Below are 22396 nucleotides of genomic sequence, written 5' to 3' on the forward strand. Positions count from 1 at the left end.
TCCAAAAGATATATTTTTAAAAGCCCCTCAAGTACAGTAAATGTAGCATGAGGGCTTAGAATCACTTAAAATGTCACTGGATCTTAGTTTACATACCTGTTAAGTGGGGTTGGTACCACATGGATGTCAGAAGGAATGTACCCATCACATGGCACTGTGGGAGGACCTCAAGAGGGCTGTGTTAATTGTCCAAGATTGTTTGGCAACTACTCTGATTTTCTCTCTTTTTTCATTCACAGAGAAATCTTGTTAAATGGAAATGAAATGTCTTTATTTGCCTTCAGGTACTTATTTATTTATATTTTATTTCCTGAAGAGCCAGGAAACTAAGAACAGATGATCAGTGTCTCTGGAATGTTTGGGCCGCTCCACCCTAGGCACCTGGGAAATGACACTCTCTTTCCACTCATTAGAATCTCCCTGACAGTGAGAGCCTTTCTTTTGGGGAGTAGGCTCAAAGTTCAGTTTTGGTAAGTCAATGTGTGCCTTTAAAAACATTATATGTAACCAGTTTCAATCTTTGACTTCTCTAGCACTCTGTCTAGCTTGCTTACCTGCAATACAGATACTCACTTAAGCAGTTTTACAAATGTTCCACAATTTAGATACCATTGGTTAAGTCCAGTGAGATCATTGGCAATGAGGGTAGCTTGCAGAGGAACTGAGTTTACAGATTTGGCGCCCAACATCTGAAATGGTATTTGTTGCCTGTTTTTCCATGCTAACAGGGTAGTAATTTTACCATTTTCTCTTCGTTTTTCTGATTGACACACAGCATGTATCATAGCAGTGGTAGTAGTTCTCACCAGTCCATTAAAAAGGTGAAAATTTTAAAAGGAAACAAAACATAAAACATTTGTTCCAAAATTTTCAAAACATGACATATTCTTTATTTAATTAAAAAATATTGTACGGATACAGAATCCTAGAGTGGAACACCCACATGGTTTAGAATTCAAAGTATCTCATCTATGAGATTTCTTAATTTAAGCCTTTTCTCTGCTTACTAAATACCAGTGGGTGAAGAACGCCTTCATTGCCATTTTGGCATTTCTAGCTTGGCAGAATTCTTTACCCTTCCAGGTTATAACTGTCCCAGTTTTTCTTGCATAAAAAACCATTTATTTTATTTGTTAAATGTTAATTTTAAAAGGAATTTTAGTAGAGCTGAACACAGAGAAACTTAAAATTATCTGTCTATATCTATCTATGTTTTTGGGGCGTACTCAGTGTTGCTCAGGGTTTACTGCTGTTCTGTGCTCAGGAACCACTTCTGGTGGTGCTCACGGAAATGTATGTGGTGCCAGGCATCCAACTAGGACCGGTCATATACAAGGCTAGTGCCTTAAACCCTATACTACCTCTCCAACCCAAGAAACACTTTTTGTTTTCACATTTATAAACGAGTGTTCTCATGTACAAATAGGGATAAGAAAACTTGCTATTAGCCTGTACTTCATTTCTTTATGACTAAATGAGTTTTTCTTAGTAAGTATCAAGTAAAAATCATTCAAGCATTAAAAAAAAATAAAGAAAACTTCCTCTTCATTGTATGTGGAAGATGAAGGGGAATTATTGTTATTTGTAACAATAACAAAACTATTATTTCCGACCTGTCTACTATTTTCCAGACATCAAGGTAGGCACTTTGTCTTATTTAATGTTAACAAGACTTTAAGATATTGTCTATCTTTTTTCAAATGAGGAAACAGACTAAGAGAGGCTTTAAATCATTTACCATTTAAAGGTTGATAAATGGTGATGCAATGCCTGATTCTGAAAACCTTGATTTTCATTTATTCTGACCTTCCAGGAGAGAGATGAAACTGTTTGGAAGTCCACTGTGTTGTCTACAAATTCTTCAATAATTGAACTCCCAACTTTTGTGTCCTCCCACTCATCACTGCTCCACCCCATAATATACATAAGTAATGGTGATCTACAGGTGATTCCTTAATATTCTTTTCCATCAAGTCTCAGCTGGTGTCTTTGTTTACGATGCTTTCTTGGCCTGAAACTTCATTATTGGACCAACTGGCTGACTCCTACCTTTCATTCAAGTCTCAGTGTATACTCTTCTGCCATGCTCCAGTCATTCCTGATATGTGTATACTGCAAAGATCATACTGTATTATCACCTGAACTGTGAGCATTTCCAAGGCCTTTCAAAGGAACTGTTTCCCAGTAGACAGTCAATTAAATATTTATAGAATGAAGTAAAGAAAGGGTACATACATGACAAACATTCATGCACAGAGCTCATTAAGGATTTGTGGTGGGTCTATATCACTTACTTCACATAAGCTAAAAGTGAAAAGAAATAAACAAAACTTTCACCTTCTGGGGCACAATAGATGATTCACTGTCAAAAGGTGCCTGCCTTATGAGTGTAAGCCCCCCTTTTCCCCAATGGTGTGAGATTTATAGTGAACTTCAATTCAGATGTTCAAGTACTTACAATTGAGCAGTGCCACCTCCTGTCACCACCACCTCGACAACAAAGGGGAAAAAGAAACAATAACTTTACATCATTTGTGTTAAAACTTTAACATTTTTATCTTTTCCCCAAAGTAAATTGAACTCTGTAAGAGTTCAATAGCTGGAGCGATAGCACAGCAGGTAGGGCATTCGCCTTGCACACAGCTGATCCGGGTTCTATTCCTCCGTCCCTCTCAGAGAGCGCGGAAAGCTACTGAGAGTATCCCGCCTGCTCAGCAGAACCTGGCAAGCTCCCCATGGTATATTTGATATTCCAAAAACAGTTACAACATGTCTCACGATGGAGATATTACTGGTGCTCACTCGAGTAAATTGATGAACGAGGTGAGGACAGTGCTACAGTGTTACAGTAGTTCAATATATATTTGCTGAATTATTGAAAATCATGCTAAAGAGGACAAAGACTTATAATCTAATGTGTTTTCTTCATCTCCAGATTCACTTTGTATTGTTCCTACTCTATGCCAAAAAGAGGAACAATATGTAATTTCCACTGGTGGATCAGATACTCATTGAGTTATTATATGCCAGTCATATTGGCTCAATGTTTGAAAAAGCCTTGTTTCTTGTATTTCTATTTCCATTCTGGAGAAATTTAAGAAACGATTCAGCAAAAAATAGCTTTCTTCATTCAATTCATTTACTCTCCTAGAAGCCAGTTTCTGAAGCTTTTATTTTTAAATGTTTGCTTTCTTAGCTGGGCTGGAGCGATAGCACAACGGGTAGGGCGTTCGCCTTACAAGCGGCCAACATGGCCGACCCGAGTTCGATTCCTCCGCCCCTCTCGGAGAGCCCGGCAAGCTACCGAGAGTATTCGATATGCCAGACACAGTAACAACAAAGTCTCCAATGGAGACGTTACTGGGCCCGCTCGAGCAAATCGATGATCAACGGGAGGGCTTTCTTAGCTCTGATCACACCAAAGTGAAGCTCTCTTTATCTGAGTTTGCCTCTTGCTGGCCCTTTCCCACAATATCCAGGTGTGCTCGGAGAGGACTAGATTGAGGTTTTGCTTCTCTAGAGTTTCGAATCTATAGGGCCCAGGACAAAGCTTAGGACAGGGCCAACGCTCTCTATGTAAGATGTAAGTGTTGTGCAAATACCAGTTACTCTTTGTTGAGCAATATGGATTGTCATTTTGGATTTTCATAATAACAGATGCGTATTATTACCATATAGCAGTAGGGAAAAGAGTTTTGTACAGCTTTAGAAACTTGCTTATGGTCACACTGCGGTGGAGTCTGTTGTTAAATTAAGAGATAAAAGAATGAAGCCACTATTGATTCTAGATGACCAAGATGCCTTTTCAACACTGTTATGGGAAAAATTTGTTTAGATTTTAGTTTTTGAGTCTTCAGATCAATAGCCCTATGTTTACCTTGATGAGTTGGGGCAACACAACTTTATTGATTTATGTTCATTTTGGAAACAGACTTATTTTAAAATTACTTTTAATTTTTTTCCTTTTAAAAATAGAACCACCGTGAGACACACCGTTACAAAGTTGATCATGATTGGGTTTCAGACATATAATGTTCCAATACTCAACCTTCACCACCAGTGTCCCCGATTTTCCTTCCACATTCACCCCAGCCTGCCCCATGGCAACACTTTCTCTTTCTCTCTCTCTCTCTCTCTCTCTCTCTCTTTTTCCTTTTAGGAATTGTGATTTGCAGTACAAGTACAGAAAGGATATAACTTTACTTCCTTTAGTGTTTAGTTCTTGTCTAGAGTGATCATTTCCAACTATTTTTGTCATAGTGATCTTTTCTCTCTTTCTCTGACATAACTGCAATCCCCCCTCCCCCCCCCACCCCCCCCCCCCCACACACACACACTTGTGGCAAGCTTCCAACCATGCACCAGTTGTCCTGGCCCTTGTTTCAACTGTCTTCGGGTATTAGTTTCATGTTATATATTTTTTATACCTTGCAAAGGAGTAAAATGATTCTATGTCTGTCCTTATACCCCTGACTCATTTCATTCAGTATGGTACTTTCCATATCCATCCATGTATAAGAAATTTTCATGAGTTCATTTTTCTTAGTGGCTATGTAGTATTTCACTCTGTGGATGAACTCTAGTTTCTTTATTCACTTATGTGTTCTTGGACACTTGGGGTATTTCCAGATTCTCGTTATTGTGAATAGTGCTACAAGGAGCATTAAGAGTGCAGATAGCTTTTCTGCATTGTGTTTTTGGGACACTAGGGCTTTTTCTTAGGCGCAGTATTGCTGTATTATATGGAAACTCAATTTCTAGTTTTTTGAGCAATGTCCATATTGTTTTCCAAAAAGGTTGGACCAGTCTGCATTGCCATCAGCAATGAATGAGAGTTTCTTTATCTTTAATCCACACCAGCACTGGTTGTTCTTTTTGATGTTTGCCGGTCTCTGTGGTGTGAGTTGATATTGCATTGTTTTGATTTGCATCTTCCTGTTGATAGCAGTGTAGAGCAATTTTTTAAAACATGACGTTTGGCTATTTCTGTTTCTTCCTTGAGGAAATTGTTGTTCATTTCTTCTCCCCATTTTTTGAGGGGGTTGAGTTTTTTCCTGTGAAAAAATTCTGCTAGTGCCTTATATATCTTTGATATTAATCCTTATCAGATGGGTGTTGGGTAAATAATTTTTCTCATTCCGTGGGCTATCTTTGTCATCCTGGTTATCATTTTCTCTGAGGTGCAGAAATTTTACGTAGACCCACTTGGGAAACAGACCTCTTTCTGGAAGTTTTGTGATTTTCAACTTTCTGAAATAACACGCATTCTTTCCAGTGCAGAAATTGCTCTGAATCCCAAGGGGACATGATAGGTCAAGTGAGAACTGTTATTCAAAAGGATTCAGGGACGAAGAGTTTTTCTACAGACTGAATGCAACAGAGATGATTTTTGCAGGGAGAGAGAGAATGGGCCTCCTTATCTCAGAAACAAATCCTGAAAGTTGTGGGACGTTGAATATTCACATCAAAGGCAGCTGGGAATGGGATGGTGATGGTGGTGCTGGTGGTAGAGGTGGTGGTGTTGGAGCGGGGACGAGGAGGGGTCGGTGTATATGCAGGCGAAACTCTATTGCCAATAGCTAAGATGGCTGCTAATGAACTTCACTTTTGGATGGCTACGTTTTCTTTGCTTTTTGGCGTTTTCACCGAGAATTAAAATGAATAGTTCTAGTAAAACCTTATTCTCTCTTACAGCGATAGTAAGATAGGGGGAACACTTTGCTTAGAAGACCTTCTACAGCTCAAATTTTGCCTTGCCCTTAACCAACATGGTCGCAAACGTTGTCCCATAGTTTGAAGCGATCAGCCCTGAACAAAGATGGCGCCCACAGAGGCATTCTAAGGCAGTTTGCCCTTTCTTCTGCCCTTGACTGCCATGGCTGCCACGGCGACGATCACGTGACCCCCCGGAGTACGGCGCGGGAGAGGGGGTAGGAGGGCCCTTGAAGGGTGCGCGTTCCCGTGGCGGTGCACCGGGTAGGTTTCAGTCAGAGTCACTATGGCGGCCGGCGCTGGCAAGGTAAGCCGAGGCGGCGGCGGCGGCGGCGGCGGCGGCAAGGGAGGCTGGACCCGTTGTGGCGTCGGCGCTCTAAGTCCTCGCAGTCCGTCCGCGGAGAGGTCGGCCGAGGTCGAGGCCAGCCGGGGGGCCGGCGGCTGGCGGGTTGGGGCGGTCGTGGGCTCCGGCGGGCGGGCACCGGCGCCTGACGGCCGTTTGTTTTGATGTCTTCCCCCCCAGGTCGGAAAGTTTCCTGCCTCGCTGGGCACTGCCTGAGCGTGTCCCGCCGGCCCGAGGAGTGGAGGCTGCGGCGGACCCAGCCCGGGGCCTCCAGGCCTCTCCCCCCGCCTCCGGGCCAGCCTCCCTCCCCCACCTCCTGCTCCGCCGAGGCTGCCGTCCCTGCGATGCGACCCTCGCGCGGGCGACCCTGAGCGGAGGCGGCCGGGAGCCCGAGCGTCCGAGCGCCAACTTCCCGCCGCCGAGACCCCGGAGCCTCCCGGGGGGTCGCGCCTCGCCCGGCCCGTCCCGGCCTGCGACGCCGCTTCCCCGCCCCGCTCGCGGGGACGCCCTCCAGGTGCCCGGGCGGCCGGATTGGGCAGCGGCCGGCGCCCCCGCCGGTGCCTGCCGCGGGCGCCGCCGACCCCCGTCGCCGCCGCCGCCGCCGCGGCGGCTCGTGCCGGCCCGGGGACCCCGAGCCACCTCCCGGGCGGCTTCGGCGCCGCAGGGGCGATGCCGACGGTGCGGCCGGCGGTCTAGCCCCGCTCGCCCCGCGGAGCCCGCGGCCCTAAGGACCCGCGGGCTGCCCCGCCGGCTCTCGGCTCGGCCCGCCAGGACCCTCCCGGCCGCCGCGCGCCGAGCCCGTCCTTCGATGCTGCAGTGCTGTCACGTTTCCGCCACCGAGGGGGGAACGCGGCCGCCATCCCAGCCCCAGCCCCAGCCCCAGAACTGGTGTGTGACTCATCGGCTCGGACACCTCCAGTCCCCGAACTGCCTTCCAGGACTGCTCCGGGCCGCAGCTGTCCGATGCCGTTGCCTCCCAGGGCAGAAGATGGACTGAGAGCCGCCGGTGGGGCACGTCGTGTGGTCGGGGCGCAGCTGGGTGCTCGCGGAGGTGATGGGGCTTGCTCGGGCTCGTCTGCCCACTCGAGCGAAGAGTTGTTGACGTTCACGGGTCAGGCGTAGACGATGCGCAGCAGTTCGTTTTAGTCTGGGAACCGGGGGGAGGGATCGGGGATTAGGCTCGTGAAGGGCAGCCCGGACCCCGCGGAGCTCCTCTTTGTCCCTGCTAGGAGAGACACCCCCCCGTCTGTCCTCGATGCCGTCAGCCTTGGCCATCTTCACTTGCCGCCCGAACTCGCACCCGTTTCAGGAGCGTCATGTCTACCTGGACGAGCCCATTAAAATCGGCCGCTCCGTGGCCCGCTGTCGACCGGCGCAGAACAATGCGACCTTTGATTGCAAAGTGCTGTCAAGGAACCACGCTCTCGTCTGGTTTGACCACAAGACGGGCAAGGTAAGGTCCCCGCAGGTGTCCGACGCGTCGTGGCCCTTGGTTTCCGTTCATGCCAGGGAGGCGTCTGGCGTGCGCGGAGGGCGGCCGAGCTCCTTGCACCCGAGAGGAGCAAGGCCCGGCACCAACTTGGTGTCAGTGTGAGTGTCATTGAGGTGGTTGGATGGAGAAAGAGACGGTGTTATGATTAAATGCCTCAGGGGGGCGATGGCATCTTGATAACTCTGGTCAGTCCCCGTGGAATCCCAAACCCCACCGGTCCCGGTTCTGAAAGCCGGTGGAACTTGGCTTCTTGCTTTCAGCCTTTGTGGAGAGGTGAATGTGCACTTCAGGTCTTGATGAAACAAACAGTAGTTCCCAAAGCAATGGGGAGGGGTCGGGGGGAATCAGTGGCTAGTATTACACTGGGGCTCAGGTGTTTGGTGAGGTGTGTATGGTGAGGTGTGCTTACAGGTAGCTTTCAGTTAAGATCAGGGTCTTTCTGGTAAGAAAACTTGTGCAGATTTGTTTTTGGAAGAGACTTGATATGTATTAACCCATGGAAGTAATTGGCAATTATCAAAGCTCATTTAAGGAGGAACAATGTAGCTTTATGTTTTCAGTTTAGTTTGCAAGTTGGGTGAACTTGCCAAAAAAAAAAAAAAAACCCAAGAAACAAACCCAACCTCTTCCCCCTCAAACCACCACCCAAAACCCTACTATTTATTGTTTGTGAAAATCAGTTTTTCGTATTCCTCGTAGTATGGTAATTCTGAGAGTATGCATTATTTTTTTTTAAAATGATTTAAAACATACAGAGGTGATAACTAAAAATCATTATTAGGAGATGAATTTATGCTCTGAAATGTTATCTAGTTTTGTCAGTTTCTAGGTTACATGGTAGGATGAATTTACTGCTCTTGAAGATTCTTTGATTTACAGCACAGTGGTTTCTCATGCACCTAATTCCAGCACCACACCCATTACCAGTTATTTTAGCATTTTTAACGTTGGTATTCTGACTTACTATACATGTAGGCATTTAAGCATGCAAAAGAAAAAATAAAGTATGACCCTTTCAGTCTTTAAGACTTGTTGTCTCTTTGTGTGGACGATATATCAAAGAGCTCAGCTTTGCATTTGAACCTTAGGTTTTAGTTGAGCTACTGAGTCAGTTCCAACTTAGAGTAAGTTATGTAAGACTAACAGTCTCAGGTTTCACCTCCTGACTCTTTGCTCCCTCTTTCGGAGTTACATGATTGTCTTGAAACATTTTTTTTTAAGTCTTCAAAAATAGAATTTTGAAATGAAAGAAAAACCGAGCTTCAAAAGGAAGAGAAAATTGTCCATACATTTCTTGCTTTTGAATAAGTAGTTATTATATAAACACTTTTTCAAAGGAAGGAGGGAAAGATTGCCTAAGTGTTATGTGCTTGCATAATACTACCTATCCCCTACTTTGTGTGTAGGATGAAAACTGGAAAGTAAGTCTTTCTGTATAATATCAGGTACTCATTATCTGTGGCATAGCCCTCTTTATTTCCCTTGGAAATTTAAAGTTTGGATCCATCAAAGACTTCATAGTTTACCCCTAATGATTTTAAATGAATATTCATGGGACTCATCTTTCTTAACAATCGTATTTGGACATCAGTTAACTACTAGTACCTCAGCTCAGCCAGCTTTTACATTTTTGTCTTTTTATGGCCCTGGGCAGCAGTTAAGGATCGGCCTAATTAGATAATAGGTTTGCTCAAAGTACATTCTCTGCAAATGCATATTCTTTATTTGATTTGAGGAGGAGACACAGAGTTTTCTTTTACTTCTTTGGAAAATATTGATTATGTGAACATGGTTTCTCTCTCTCTCTCTCTCTCTCTCTCTCTCTCTCTCTCTCTCTCTCTCTCTCTCTCCATACCAAGTGTGTCTTGGAGTTTTTTGGCTTGATTCTTGGGGAATCATGCACCACCAACCATGTAGTACTGGGGCTCATACCCGACCTCCTGTCTGCAAAGCATTCACTTATTCTTTTCTGATATCTGCCCTTGAAGTGCATTTCATGTCTATAGTAAAATCCCCCAGGATAGTTTAGTTTGAGATGACCCTCCCCCCAAAAAAATCAATGGGGCATGTTTGTTGTGTACATTGAGATGATGTATTAAAATGTTGAATAGAACTTGTTCTTAGAAAACAAGTTCCATCATTATTATTGTATAAATGTGTAAGTACATAAAATCAGCAAATTCCTCTCACAGTAAGAAACCTCTTCTGTAAGACTTTTCTTAAGGCAACTTTCTCCCTGCCCTCTTGTCTCAGTGTTTCCTTCTGAGGATAATACTGGTGCCTATTATTTTGAGATTGAGATAGTCATATATGTCACTCAGTATCCTGTGCCTGACCCTTACTAATGCCTCAGAACTTATGATAAAGGGTATTTGCAGTGGAAGGAAGAGGTCAATTTTTGCTTTAGTGCTGGATAGTCTTCTTGTTCTTTATTGATTTGGGGACTCACCAGAGGTGCTTGGGGGGCTTTTTCCAGCTCGGGGCTCAAGGAGAATGCGGTTCAGGGTATTAAATTCAGGGCTTCTACATGCAAAGTATGCCTTCAGCTTGTTGCGCTATCTCCTTGGCCCTGTGCTGGGTAGTCTTAAGATGGTAGATAATGAGAAATTCTATTTTTTTCATGTGATGGCATAAAGCAGGAGTATATTTTAAAAACTGCAGTTTATGAAGTTGAAAATTTTAAAACTGCAGTTTGTGAAGTTGAAAACTTTTTATAAATCGGCATTTTCCCTTGTAGTGTGGAAAACTAAGGTAATGTACCCTTGAGTTGACTTTCAACTTGATATATTCTGCCTTGGTCATTGTGGGAGGCCCGTTAAAAGCTGGAAGGAATAATACATTTGAAATTTTCTGTTTATTCAACTAGAGCCTGTTCATTATAGGAAATTTGCAAAATGTAGCCAGTTGAAAGCCTCGATGACTTTTTATTAATTATTTATTGGGACACATCTGGTAATACTTAGGAGATACCCCTAGCTCTGTGCTAGTGGTGGGGTGCTCTGGGTGATGCTCAGGGAACTTTGTGTGGGTGTTCATACATGTAATGTATGTGCTCAGTGCTTTGAACTCCCCCAGCTGACACTTTTAATGCTAAGTTTTGGAAATGCTTTATGGTACTTAAAAACCTGTATGTTGGAAGGTGACAGGTTTGCCACAAAGTGCAATTTAATAGGCTTTCCCAGAATATCTCAGGAATGTAGGAGTTAGTTATTGCCCTTCCTTTTCGGAGGTCAAACTCAAATTAGATGGGTGACTCAAGGTACTACTGAACAAGTAAATCTACTGATATGGCGATAATGTAAAATGGGTCATTGACTTGTGATTTGGATGGCACTGTTTGAGACTCTGGACAGTTGATAGTCTAGTGGCTCACACAGTCTATTTCTAGTCTCATTGTAGTATACTTATTCAATTAGTAGTAAGTAGTAGTATTTATTGAACTACTTCCAGTTCACATTTCTGCGAAACTGTTCTGTTGTGGTTTGTTTCAATGAAAGGCGTAATTGTGAGGTGGGAAGAAGTGATGAAAATTGTTGAACTGTTAGTGAATCTTTCTAGAAACTTTTATTTTGTATAGAGAGGGTGACTATATACTTTTTGAGAATGGTTGTTGATTAAGAACTATTGTCTGAAGTGGCAAGAGAATGATGCTATTTGACAGTTTTTTTTTTCTTTCAGTGTTGGATGTAACTCAGAGCCTTAATACATGCAAGGCAAGAGCTGTACTCATGAGCTACATTCTTTGCCTAAGTGTGATATTGTTTGAATTTGATTTTAAATTTATTTTTTACTTTTTTGGTAGGCTGGTGATTACTCCTGTCTCTGTACTCAAGAATTACTGATAGCAGTGCTTGAGGGATCATATGGGATGCGGGGAATTGAACCTGGGCCAGATGCATGCAAGTCAAATGCCCTACTCACTGTACTGTCTCTCTGAGCCTGATTTTATAATTGGGGTGGGAGGTAGGAGAGCACAGGAGGTAAGGTGCTAACCTTGCATACAGCTTATCTAGGTTCAGATCCCTGGTACCACATACGTTCTCCACACCGGAGCACAGAGCCAGGAATAACAGTGATTATTAAACATACACACACAAACATATACCTCTCTTTGGTTTGAGGACCATACCCAGCAGTGCTCAAGGGTTATTTTCCAAAACAAATAAGTGTGTGTGTGTGTGTGTGTGTGTGTGTGTGTGTGTGAATATAGGTAGATAAAAGTTAAGAGAAGTACTTTTTTTTTTTGAGGGGATAATGGTGGACATAAGCAGACAAAGTCAGACAACTGAATAAGTTTGCCATCTCTCACTAAGGAAACTGCTGTTGTTGGATTGGAGAGTTCTTTTGGAGACTGACGATAAGAACATGCCATTCTTCGTAATATTTATGTATTATGCCATTCTGTGTGATATATATTATTAATATATATGCATGTGTACAGACAGACAGACAGACACACACACACACACACACACACACATGCTGGGGAATTTCTGGCAGTGCTGTTCATACCCAGTTGTATGAACCTGACAGTTCAGTGTTCAGGCATTGTGGTGCTGGAGTCTGCCAGGGCCATTCTGGTGGTGCTTAGGGACCTTCAAGGCCATACCCAGCAGTGCTCTGGGGATGATGTGCTAGGGATCAAACTCAGAGCATCATGTACTCTGCCCCATTGAGCTATCTTTCTGGCCCAGTTATGTTGTGCCTTAATTTTTGTTGTCAGATTCTTAAGGAGAGGATTCTGCCTTATGTGTCTGTTTCCTATTATCCTTTAATAGATAATGTGGAGCCAGGTTGTGGAATAACTTAATTAGCTATTAATATTTCCAAGCTAAAAACTTGGACCTAGGGGCCCTGAAAGGCTAGCGAATTTTGTGCCAAGTACTGACGAACCATTAACAGCAGTATGTAGAGACCCAGAGCAAGAAAAATAATCGGTAGCAGCTTACTACATATTATTTCTGTTTCTATCATGTTTTCCCTGTTGATTTTCTTAATACTCAAATAACTGCTTAAGACAGGTGCTTAACTGTTTCCCTCTTAACCTTTGAGAACTTTAAGGTGCTGAGGGATTGCTTTAGGCCAACTTGCCCACATTTGCATAGCAGATAAATGGTAGGGATGGGATTTGGACTGAGGTATTTGTGAATGTAGAACCCAAGGTCCAATAACGCTGCTATTTCAGGGCTTTGTAACAGTTTAGATGTAATGTTCTTTATTAAGGACACAGATAGAAGAAATAAAGTGCTTAAATGTTAGAAAGTGAAAAAATGACAAGTGTATTATCTTGTACATTTAGGACTTTAGTAAAAGAGAGGTTCTGTATGAACTGGAGATTTTGGGAAGTTTTTGTGGATGTTTCATGAAGGAGATTTATATTAGATCTATTATATGTGTTTTTTTTGGGGGGGGGGGGTCACTCCTAGAAGTGTTCAGGGTCTACTACTGGTTTGGTGCTCAGGGGACAATAGTGGTTGCTGGAATTGAGCCTGGGGCTCCCCAGTACAAATCATGTGCTTCAGCTCTCTGAGCTTTCTCCATAGCTCAGGACCATAGACATTTTAGAATAGGCAGAATGGAGGTAGAGTCAGTCAGGCAAAGGAAGTGGGTGGGGTGGGGGAAGGACACGTTCATGTAAAGGCAATGAAGCAGAAATAATAATGCGTGTTCTAAGGACATTGCAAAGGAAGACTCTTCAGAATTTGACAAACAAGATTATTTGTTCTCTCTCTCTATCCCTGCTCCTCCAGAACTCACACACATACACCTTTGCATGACTGCTAAGATCCTGGCCTCAGTTATTGGTAGAATGGTAGATCATACATTCGTTTGTTTGTGAATTGTTCTGATAGATCCCCTTTTTTTGTGTGACAAATTAAAAGGCAATTAGGTGGTGCTGGTTTGGGGGGCAAAGGGGTTAAGGCACTTGCTTGCCCTGCACACTAACCAGTTTCTACCCCCAGCACTGCATATGGTCCTGGATACCATCAGGAGTGATCCCTCATCACAGATGGGTGTAACTCCCCCAAAAAAACAAAAAACAAAAAAAAAAGGTGCTGGTATTGTGCCAGCCGTATAATTTGACTTCTTATATTTAAGACATATTAATGTAAACAAATTCAGAAGGCCAGATTGTATAGCCAAAGCATGTATTCATTTCTTATGTTACTTTTCGTAATAGTGAAAAATTAGTGGATTTATTATAAGTTGTTAAAATATGGATGACTGCCTGGGAATGTCATTCAGAGGCTGAGCTTATGTCTCATACATATGAAGTCTTGGACGCAAACCCCAATAACAGGAGGGAAACATGTATAAGAAAAAAGTGTGTAAAGCAATTTTTTCTTTTTCAGTTATTTGACTTGTTTAAGCCACAGCTTAAACATACTTTGACTTACCTTAAACATACTCTTCTATTTTTTCAGACTAGTCTATTATGAGTGGTATTTGTTAGAGATAGCACAGGGGGTAGGGCGTTTGCTTTGCACGCAGCCAACATGGCCGACCCGAGTTCGATTCCTCCGCCCCTCTCGGAGAGCCCGGCAAGCTACCGAGAGGATCTCGCCCGCACGGCAGAGCCTGGCAAGCTCCCCGTGACGTATTCGATATGCCAGACACAGTAACAACAAAGTCTCTAATGGAGACGTTACTGGGCCTGCTTGAGCAAATTGATGAACAGCGGGGGGACAGTGACAGTGACAGTGTCTGTTCTCTCTGATAAAGAAGGGGTACTTGTCATTTTGAGCTTTAAGTGAAAATAATTTTAGATTTTATTATATTTTTTGATCTTTGGGCCACATTCGGCAGTGCTTAAGCCTTACTCCTGGCTCTGTGCTGAGTGATCATTTCTAACAGACTCAGGGAAACCGTACAGAGTACCAGGGATTGAATCTGGGTTGACTATGTGCAAGACAAATGCCCTACCTACTGTACTATCTCTCCAGTATCCAATAATTTTATTTTTATTTATTTATTTATTGCTTTTTTGGGTCACACCTGGCCATGCTCAGGGGTTACTCCTGGCTCTGCACTCAGGAATTACTCCTGGCAGTGCTTGGGGGACCATATGGGATGCTGGGAATCGAACCCGGGTTGGCCGTGTGCAAGGCAAACGCCCTACCTGCTGTGCTATCACTCCAGCCCCCATCCAAGAATTTTAGATTAAGAAAAAAACTTATGTTTCTTCCCCTTTCCTTTGTTGTGTTGCTTTAGTGATGGGTATTGCATACTTACCTGCCTGCTGCTCATACAGGGTGAGCTGTGGTGCGTGATCACCAGTGATCCACTTGGCTGTGGTGGTCACTGACATTTGTGTTCCTTTAGTTGCAGTGCTTACTTGATGTACTCACTGGGGCTTGCACTCTTAGTTGAAGTATGCATTTACGACTATGGTGCTTACTGGGGTTCTGGTGGTACCCACATTTACTCACCAGAAATTGCATTTCTGGTCTTGGTACTTGAATATTTTTTAGTCGTTATGCTTGCCTGGATAATACCCTTTTTTGTGATGCTTGTATGCATCTGGCTGCAGTGTGACCAGAAATTGCTTGTGGTGATGATGATCACAGATAGTCACAGATACTGTTTGATCACAAAGTCAAACAGTAGAGCTGCCCAGATCACACTTGGCACATATGCATCAGTGGGGATTTGAATCCATGTCCACAAATTTGCAAGGTTGCTGGGCACTCTTTTTTTTTTTTTTTTTGAGCTTGAAGTTCCTTTTTCTTTTTCTTTTTTTTTTTTATTAGTGAAACACCATGAGGTACAGTTGTAGACTTACAAATTTTTGTGCTTGGGTTTCGTTTATACAATGATCAAATACCCATCCCTCCACCAGTGCCCATTTCCCACCACCACGGATCCCAATATCCCTCCCACACCCATCCCCCCCATCCCACCCTGCCTCTGTGGCAGGGCATTCCCTTTTGTTCTCTCTCTCCTTTTGGGTGCTGTGGTCTGCAAGAGAGGCATTGAGTGGCAATCAAGTTCAGTCCATAGTCTACTTTCAGCATGTATCTCCCCTCTTGGGAGGATCCTCCAAACACCCTTTATTTGGTGCTCCCTTCTCAAGTTGCTGGGCACTCTTAAGATCTAGCTACTGCTTTTATTTTTGGGTGGGTGTGTGGGGTTGGCTGGGTGTAAGAGATGGGATCCATACCTAACAGTACTTAAGAGTCATACCTGGCAGTGCTTGGGGACCGTTTGTGGTGACAGGACTTGAACAGATGCCTCAGCAGCAGTTGCATGCAAGGCTGGTGCCTTGACTTCTGCACTGTCCCTTTAAGCCTCATTTTCTAGCTGGTGGAAACCCCTTATAGATCATGTAACTGAATGAAGGAATCAGTGAAAATTTTGGGAACAGTAAAAGGTTTCTAAATGCACAACGTTCAAAAATTAATTTAAAATTGGGGATAAAGAGATAGGACAGTGGGTAGGGTGCTTGTCTTGCACGTGGCTGACCTGGGTGTGGCCCCAGAACAAAACAAACAAAAGAAAACAAACAAAAAATAAAAATCAGTTGCATAATGCGTCTTATATGTTTTTGGCAATGCTTGCACATGTGTGTTGGATAAAAAAGGGTTGAGAGTGAAAAATTTTAAGTGCTTTTTGAAGCCCATTATACTGTTTCTCTGGGCTGAGGTTGGTCTTGTTTTTGTTTTAGGCCGTATCTGGTGAAGCTGGAGGGGTACCACAGCTTAATACTCAGGTTTCTCCTGGTGGTGCCCGGGGGACTGTGTGTGTCTGGGAACTGAGCCCAAGACTTCCTTGGGCTCTCTCCCTGCGTCCTGAGATTGGTTGTACGTCAGTTACTTGAATCAAGACAAATGGTGGGAGTTGGAGCAATAGCACAGCTGGTAGGGCGTTTGCCTTGCACGTGGCCGACCCGGGTTCGACTCCCAGCATCCCATGTGGTCCCCTGAGCACTGCCAGGAGTAATTCCTGAGTGCAGAGCCAGGAGGAACCCCTGTGCACTGCCAGGTGTGACCCAAAAATCAAAATGGTGGTATTTAATAGCTGCTGAAATGTTTAAACGTTCCCCCTGCTCATGGTTTCTCTTACTGTCTCTAAGGGAGAGACAGTGTCTCTTGTTTACAGCCCTGTTCAAAATCTTGATTGTTGCCATTCATTTCTAGTAGGATAAATACGAACCTCTTCAAATCTGTCTCTCATTTCCTCTTCCAGCTCCATCTTCTCTTACTTTTCCCTTTGCCCCATATTCTATACAGTAACTCTGGGACGGTACTTAACTGTTCTTGGAACAAGTGGGTTTTTTTTTTTGCCATTCCAGAATGGCCTTTCCCCTTCATCCCTTGAGGCCTAGTTCCAATGTGAACTTTCCCTGATTCTCAGTGAGAATCAATTTCTTTCTTCTTCTGTACTCCCATAGAACTTTGTTATGAGAAGTAAACTACAAAGTAATTTATGCACATACGCTGTTGCACAGCCAGATGTGAGCTCTTGAGAATAAGGGTACAAGTGCTGTATAAGTGTTTGAAAGAGTAAATGTGAATGATGGAGCAGTCTGTTAGAAGGTCATTCGAATTCATTCTCAACTTGAGATTATGGACCCAGTTACCAGTGGTAGTTTTAATTATTGAATTTGCAAAGTGCAAGGCATTTTGTTAGTTATTTTGGGATCATAGATAATCTTTTCGGTATTAATCTAGGTTATTGCTTATATTTATTTTCATACAAAATAGTACTTTTAAGGGTTTATGATGTTGAGTACTTATTTGACTTGATCTGTGCAGCATTTATGGAAGGTAGGTAGAGTAACTATAGACTAGTCCCCTCCAGTCTGGGAAGAATTTTTTCTTTTTTTTTGATGTAGGAGTATTGCTATTTATTCAGCCGTTGATGTAGGCTGATTGAAATGGGCATGAACTCCACAAGAATTAGATGTTTAGAGGTTATTTACACAAGGTCATCTGTTAGTAACTATGGGAGTTAGAATCAGAATTTTATTTTTTCCTCCCTGAAATAAAAGTCAGCTGCTAGATATTTATTCTGAACTATCTTATTATGGACTGAACAGTTACTGTGATGAAAATCTGTCTTTGAAAGGTTACATAGGGGCTGGAGCAATAGCACAGTGAGTAGGGTGTTTGCCTTGCATGCGGCTGACCTGGGTTCAGTTTCCAGCATCCCATATGGTCCCCTGAGCACCACCAGGAGTAACTTCTGAGTGCATGAGCACAGGGATAAACACCGGGTGTGACCCAAAAAAGCAAAAAAAAAAAAAAAGGTAACAGTGTAAGTACGTGACTAAAATGATTGTCATTTGATGCTTTTATAGACTTAGAGAACCTGAGTTATTTCTTAAAGTCAGCTAGCATTTTTTTCTCTTTGTACTTTATTTTATTTATTTTTCTTAAATTTTTATTAGTGAAACACCATGATGTACAGTTGTAGACTTACAAATTTTTGTGCTTGGGTTTCAGTTATAGCATTTTTTAAATATTCCTATACTCCTGACAATAAAAACATTTTTTCTTAGGCTTGTATTTGGGGTCCTGTATTTAGGGTGACTATGCAGATGAATAAAATAGCCTTGAAAAGTTTGTTTGACATGTAAATTTTTTAAATCCTTTAAGCAAAATGTCCAACTTATGAAAAGAAAATAATAGTTTAGATAGGCAGTTTGATAACATGGAAGTTTTTGGTTATCAGTCCTCTAAGGTTTGTCAAATACATAATTTGGATTAGATTTTTTTTCTCTTTTTGCTTTTTGGATCACACCTGGTGATGCACAGGGTTTACTCCTGGCTTTGCACTCAGGAATTACTCCTAAAGGTGCTCAGGGGACCATATGGGATGCTGGGAATCGAACCTGGGCCGGCCAGGTGCAAGGCAAATGCCCTACCTGCTGTGCTATCTCTCCAGCCCTATATATATTTTTTTTATTTTAATAAAATAAAAAAGCAGAGGTACACCATGAGGTACAGTTAGTTACAGACTTAAAAATTTTCGTGATTACGTTTCAATCAAACAATGTTCGAGTACCCATCCCTCCACCAGTGCCCATTCTCCACCACCAATATTCCCAGTGTCCCTCAGCCCCCTTCCGACCCACTGCTTCTGTGGCAGATACATTCCCTCTTTTTCTCTTTCTCTCTCTCTCCTTTGGGGTGTTATGGTTTGCATTATAGGCACTACTGAGCCATCATGTTTGGTCCATAGTCTTCTTTCAGCACGCATCTCCATTATGTATTTCTACTTTTCAACCTGGGCTGGAGCGATAGCCAGAGGGTAGGGCATTTGACTTGCATGTGGCCGACCCGGGTTTGATTCCTCCATCCCTCTTGGAGAGCCCAGCAAGCTACCGAGAGTATCCTGCCCACACAGCAGAGCCTGGCAAGCTCCCCATGGAGTATTCGATATGCCAAAAACAGTAACAACACGTCTCACAATGGAGACGTTACTGGTGCCTGCTTGAGCAAATTGATGAACAACAGGAGGACAGGACAGTGCTACTTTTCAACCTATACCTGTTATCTAGTGTTTGAAGTACTGTGTAGAGCCCAGTAAGTAGTCTTGAAAAATACAACTATAAGTAAGTCTAATAATAGAAGTATCTGTGAATCATTGTTTCCAGGGAATCACAGGAGTGGTGTAGTCCTTCCCCTGGGATTGGGGGTAGAAAATGTGGAAAAAATAAAGCTTCACAGAGAAAGTTGTTTTTAAGCAGGGTTAGCAGGGCTTTGCAAGTTGGATTAAAAAAAGCGCAGGACATTCCAGCCTGAGGGAACACTATGTGTTTAAGGCAGGAAGGACTAAAAGAGAATGATGTATTCTGGGAAATGCAATAATGAAAGTTAATAGAATAGGGAGGGGAAAATAGATCTGCTACTAAATCTGTAGGATAGTTAAGCATTGTTAGTTGGGGTCTTAGAAGATGGAGTTAGTATGGCTAAAAGTTAAAGGTTTTACCTCTGCTTGCTAAATAAGTAAATTTGGTGTGTCTTTGTGCCTCAGTTTTCCTTATCAATAAAAAAAGGCTAACAGTATGATTTGAATAATCAGATAGGTTTAGAGATCTAATGAGAATTTATATAAACCAGTACAATATCTGGCACAGAATACCAATAACTTGTGACAATTATTTTTTTTCCTTTCTGTGTTTGCCCAATAAGACTTGGTACACTCATTTTCTGTAATTATGCTTTTACAATGTTAAGAACATTTTCTCCATTGAATATTTGTCTATTTTAATCTTCTAAACTAAGTAAATTCATTGATACATTGAGGTTTTTTTAATCTGATAGAGACATAATGTGGCACAATAGAAATATTTGTCCTTCCCTCCAGGTTGGTATAAACTCCTAAAAACTCGTAGAAAGAATGTTTTTTGTTTTCTAGTTTTCCACATGACTAAGCTCTCCTAGATCACTTCAGGAGAGGGTTGGTCACTAGAAAGAACAAGTTAGTTGAGGGTTGGAACTTTTAGCCCTGTAGACCAATCTCCGAGAAGATGTGGGAGCGGAGAACTGATGACTAAAGTTCTGAGAACTCTTGAACAACGAGATTTAGCTAATTTCCTACTTTTTAAACATATTGAGGTGCTAAGAGGGTGGCTTACTTGGAGGTGACGTTCAAGCACTTTCACTTTACTGTTTCTGAGTTTTAGCTCTTAAAGCATACTAGTAATTTTAAGTATAGTGCTTTCTTTCTTGAGTTCTAGTCTTTCTAGTAAGTTACCAAATCCAAGGAATGAATTAGAAATCTCCTGAAAGTATGGCTTCTCATTTTAATTTTGATTTCTTTGATTTTATCTTTTTTTTTTGAGTCACACACAGTGATGCTCAGGGGCTACTTCTGACTTGGTATTCAGGGGATCATGTGGTATTGGGGATCAAACCTAGTCATCCACATGCAAAGTATATTCTCAAGCCCTTTCAGCAATCTTACAATTTTTTATTTTCAAAGTTGTATCTCTCTGGTCAGAGTGATAGTAAAATAGTTAGTGTGTTTACCTTACATGAAGTCAACTGGGTTTGATCCCCAGCACCCCTTATGGTGCCCTGAGCACCACCAGGCGTGATCCCTGGATATTGAGCCAGAAGCCCTGAGCACCTTTGGGTGTAGACCAAACCCTTACCCTCTCACTACCCTCCTCCCCGCTCCCCATAAAAACAGCCTCACAAAGCAGAACCACATAGCAGCACTAGTTTTGCTTTTTTTTACCCCCTGTGGTGGGGGGAGAGGGATGCATGTTTATAGGTGCAGTGCTTCTACCTGTCTTTATGCTTAGGGATCATTCCTTCTGGTGCTTATATGCAATGAACCCTTGTTCAAATCAACAGCACTACATATGATCTGGACCATGAGTGATGCGGATTCAGTAAGGATGACTGACCGTGTGCATGGCGAGTGTCTTACTGCTGTACTAACTCTCTGGCCTCTAGTTTTGCCCTTTTTATTTTCTCCCTTTTGAGTGTGTGGGTCAACCTATCTGTGCGCAGTTCTTACTCCTGGCTATCTGGCTGTGTGCTCAGGGATTACTCCTCTTGGATTTGGGGAACCGTCTGGGCTGCTGGGAATCAAACCTGGGGCCGCCTCATGCAAGGCAAATGCCTTTCCCGCTGTACTGTCATTCCCATCTCTGGTTTTGCTATTCATTAATTGGCACTTTAAGCTGTTCTTGTTTATGATTGTCAGTTGTTTTACCCAAAGTATTGCCCAAAGTTGTTTATACTTGCTAGAGGCAATATTTCAGATAAACATTAGCTATATTTATTGGTCACTGTCACTATCCCTATTTATTGGTATTATATTTATTTTTTTATGGCCCCCCCTCAAGCACCATATCAGTGTCCTGACTTGAGAATTATATTAACTTTTTACTCTTTGTTTTAGCTGCAGTTATTCTGGAACTTCATATAGTAATTAGCAAATTGAATAAATTATGAGAAATTGAAAAAGTCTAAAATATTAGGTGGTCATCTTATTAAAAAGTAGTTGTCATAATAGCTTCTTAATTTAGCCAATTAAAATTTTTATAGCTTTGTCATTGTAGTGATGTGAAGACTTAGATACCCAAAGGAAATACATACTTTAGTATCACTGTCTTACTGTCATCCCGTTGTTCATCGGTTTACTCGAGCGGGCACCAGTAATGTCTCCATTCATCCTAGCCCTGAAATTTTAGCAAGTCCACATTGGAGGCTCTTTCAGGGTCAGAGGAATGAGACCCATCATTGTTACTGGGTTTTGGCTTATCGAATATGCAACGGGGAGCTTCCCAGACTCTGCTGTGCGGGCAGGATACTCTTGGTAGCCTGCCGGGTTCTCCAAGAGTTAGAGGCCTGCTGGTTGACTATGAATCAGTTTGTATTATAGGTACATAGATAGAAAATTTAAGTCCATTAAATTTTATATTCTGTATTTACAGAATTACACACATACATTCATTTCTGATTTTTAAAGCTTTGTACCAAAAATTGTCCTCTAGTATTTAGATTTGACACCTTAATTCACAAAAGAAATAGGAATGGTCAACAAAGACCACATTTTCAACATAATTAGGGAATTGTAAATTTAAACCCAGAGATGTCTTTTAAACTTACTTTAAAAGTTGGATAATAGCAATTGTGAATGACATTGTAGAGCAATGGGATCCTTTGTGCTGTGTTGTTGATATGAGTTATATTGAATTTTGAATGTTATTTTATTTTGCCTTTGTGTGAGTTATATTGAGTTTTGAACGTTATTTTATTTTGCCTTTTGTGTGTATATGGGGAAGGAAGGGAGGTGTGTTTCCAAACCCAGAGATGCCAGGAGCTTGTCCTGGCTCTGGCTCAGAGCTAATCCGTGGTGGTGCTCAGAGCACCAGGCAAGTAGTGTTA

At 42.5% G+C, this 22396-nt stretch overlaps 2 protein-coding genes across 30 annotated transcripts in view; both read left to right on the forward strand.

The window, feature by feature from the left end:
- Nucleotides 1–5998: 5998 nt before the first annotated feature.
- Nucleotides 5999–7052, forward strand: LOC130037782 (basic proline-rich protein-like). The gene is made up of 2 exons (XM_056129703.1): nt 5999–6117; nt 6236–7052. The coding sequence occupies exons 1-2, from the start codon at nt 5999–6001 to the stop codon at nt 7050–7052; spliced, it is 936 nt and encodes a 311-aa protein (XP_055985678.1).
- Nucleotides 7053–7182: 130 nt separating this feature from the next.
- The window catches only part of SLMAP (sarcolemma associated protein), a 146148-nt gene continuing 130934 nt past the window's right edge, over nt 7183–22396 (forward strand). For all 29 annotated transcript variants that reach the window (XM_056129917.1, XM_056129915.1, XM_056129933.1 and 26 more), the window contains exon 1: nt 7183–7508. In XM_056129917.1, the coding sequence (XP_055985892.1) occupies nt 7311–7508 (198 nt within the window). In that variant the 5' untranslated portion in view covers nt 7183–7310. The remainder of the gene's footprint in view (nt 7509–22396) is intronic.

The sequence above is a fragment of the Sorex fumeus genome, unplaced genomic scaffold (assembly GCF_029834395.1).
Source record: "Sorex fumeus unplaced genomic scaffold, SorFum_2.1 ptg000072l, whole genome shotgun sequence".
NCBI lineage: Eukaryota > Metazoa > Chordata > Mammalia > Eulipotyphla > Soricidae > Sorex > Sorex fumeus.

Bases quoted from the DNA above. Each gene is read 5' to 3' on its own strand.
- LOC130037782 (XM_056129703.1), top strand. From the start codon at position 5,999: ATGGCGGCCGGCGCTGGCAAGGTAAGCCGAGGCGGCGGCGGCGGCGGC. The intron at 6,118-6,235 runs GTCGGCCGAGGT...CTTCCCCCCCAG, and splicing joins CGCAGTCCGTCCGCGGAGAG to GTCGGAAAGTTTCCTGCCTC.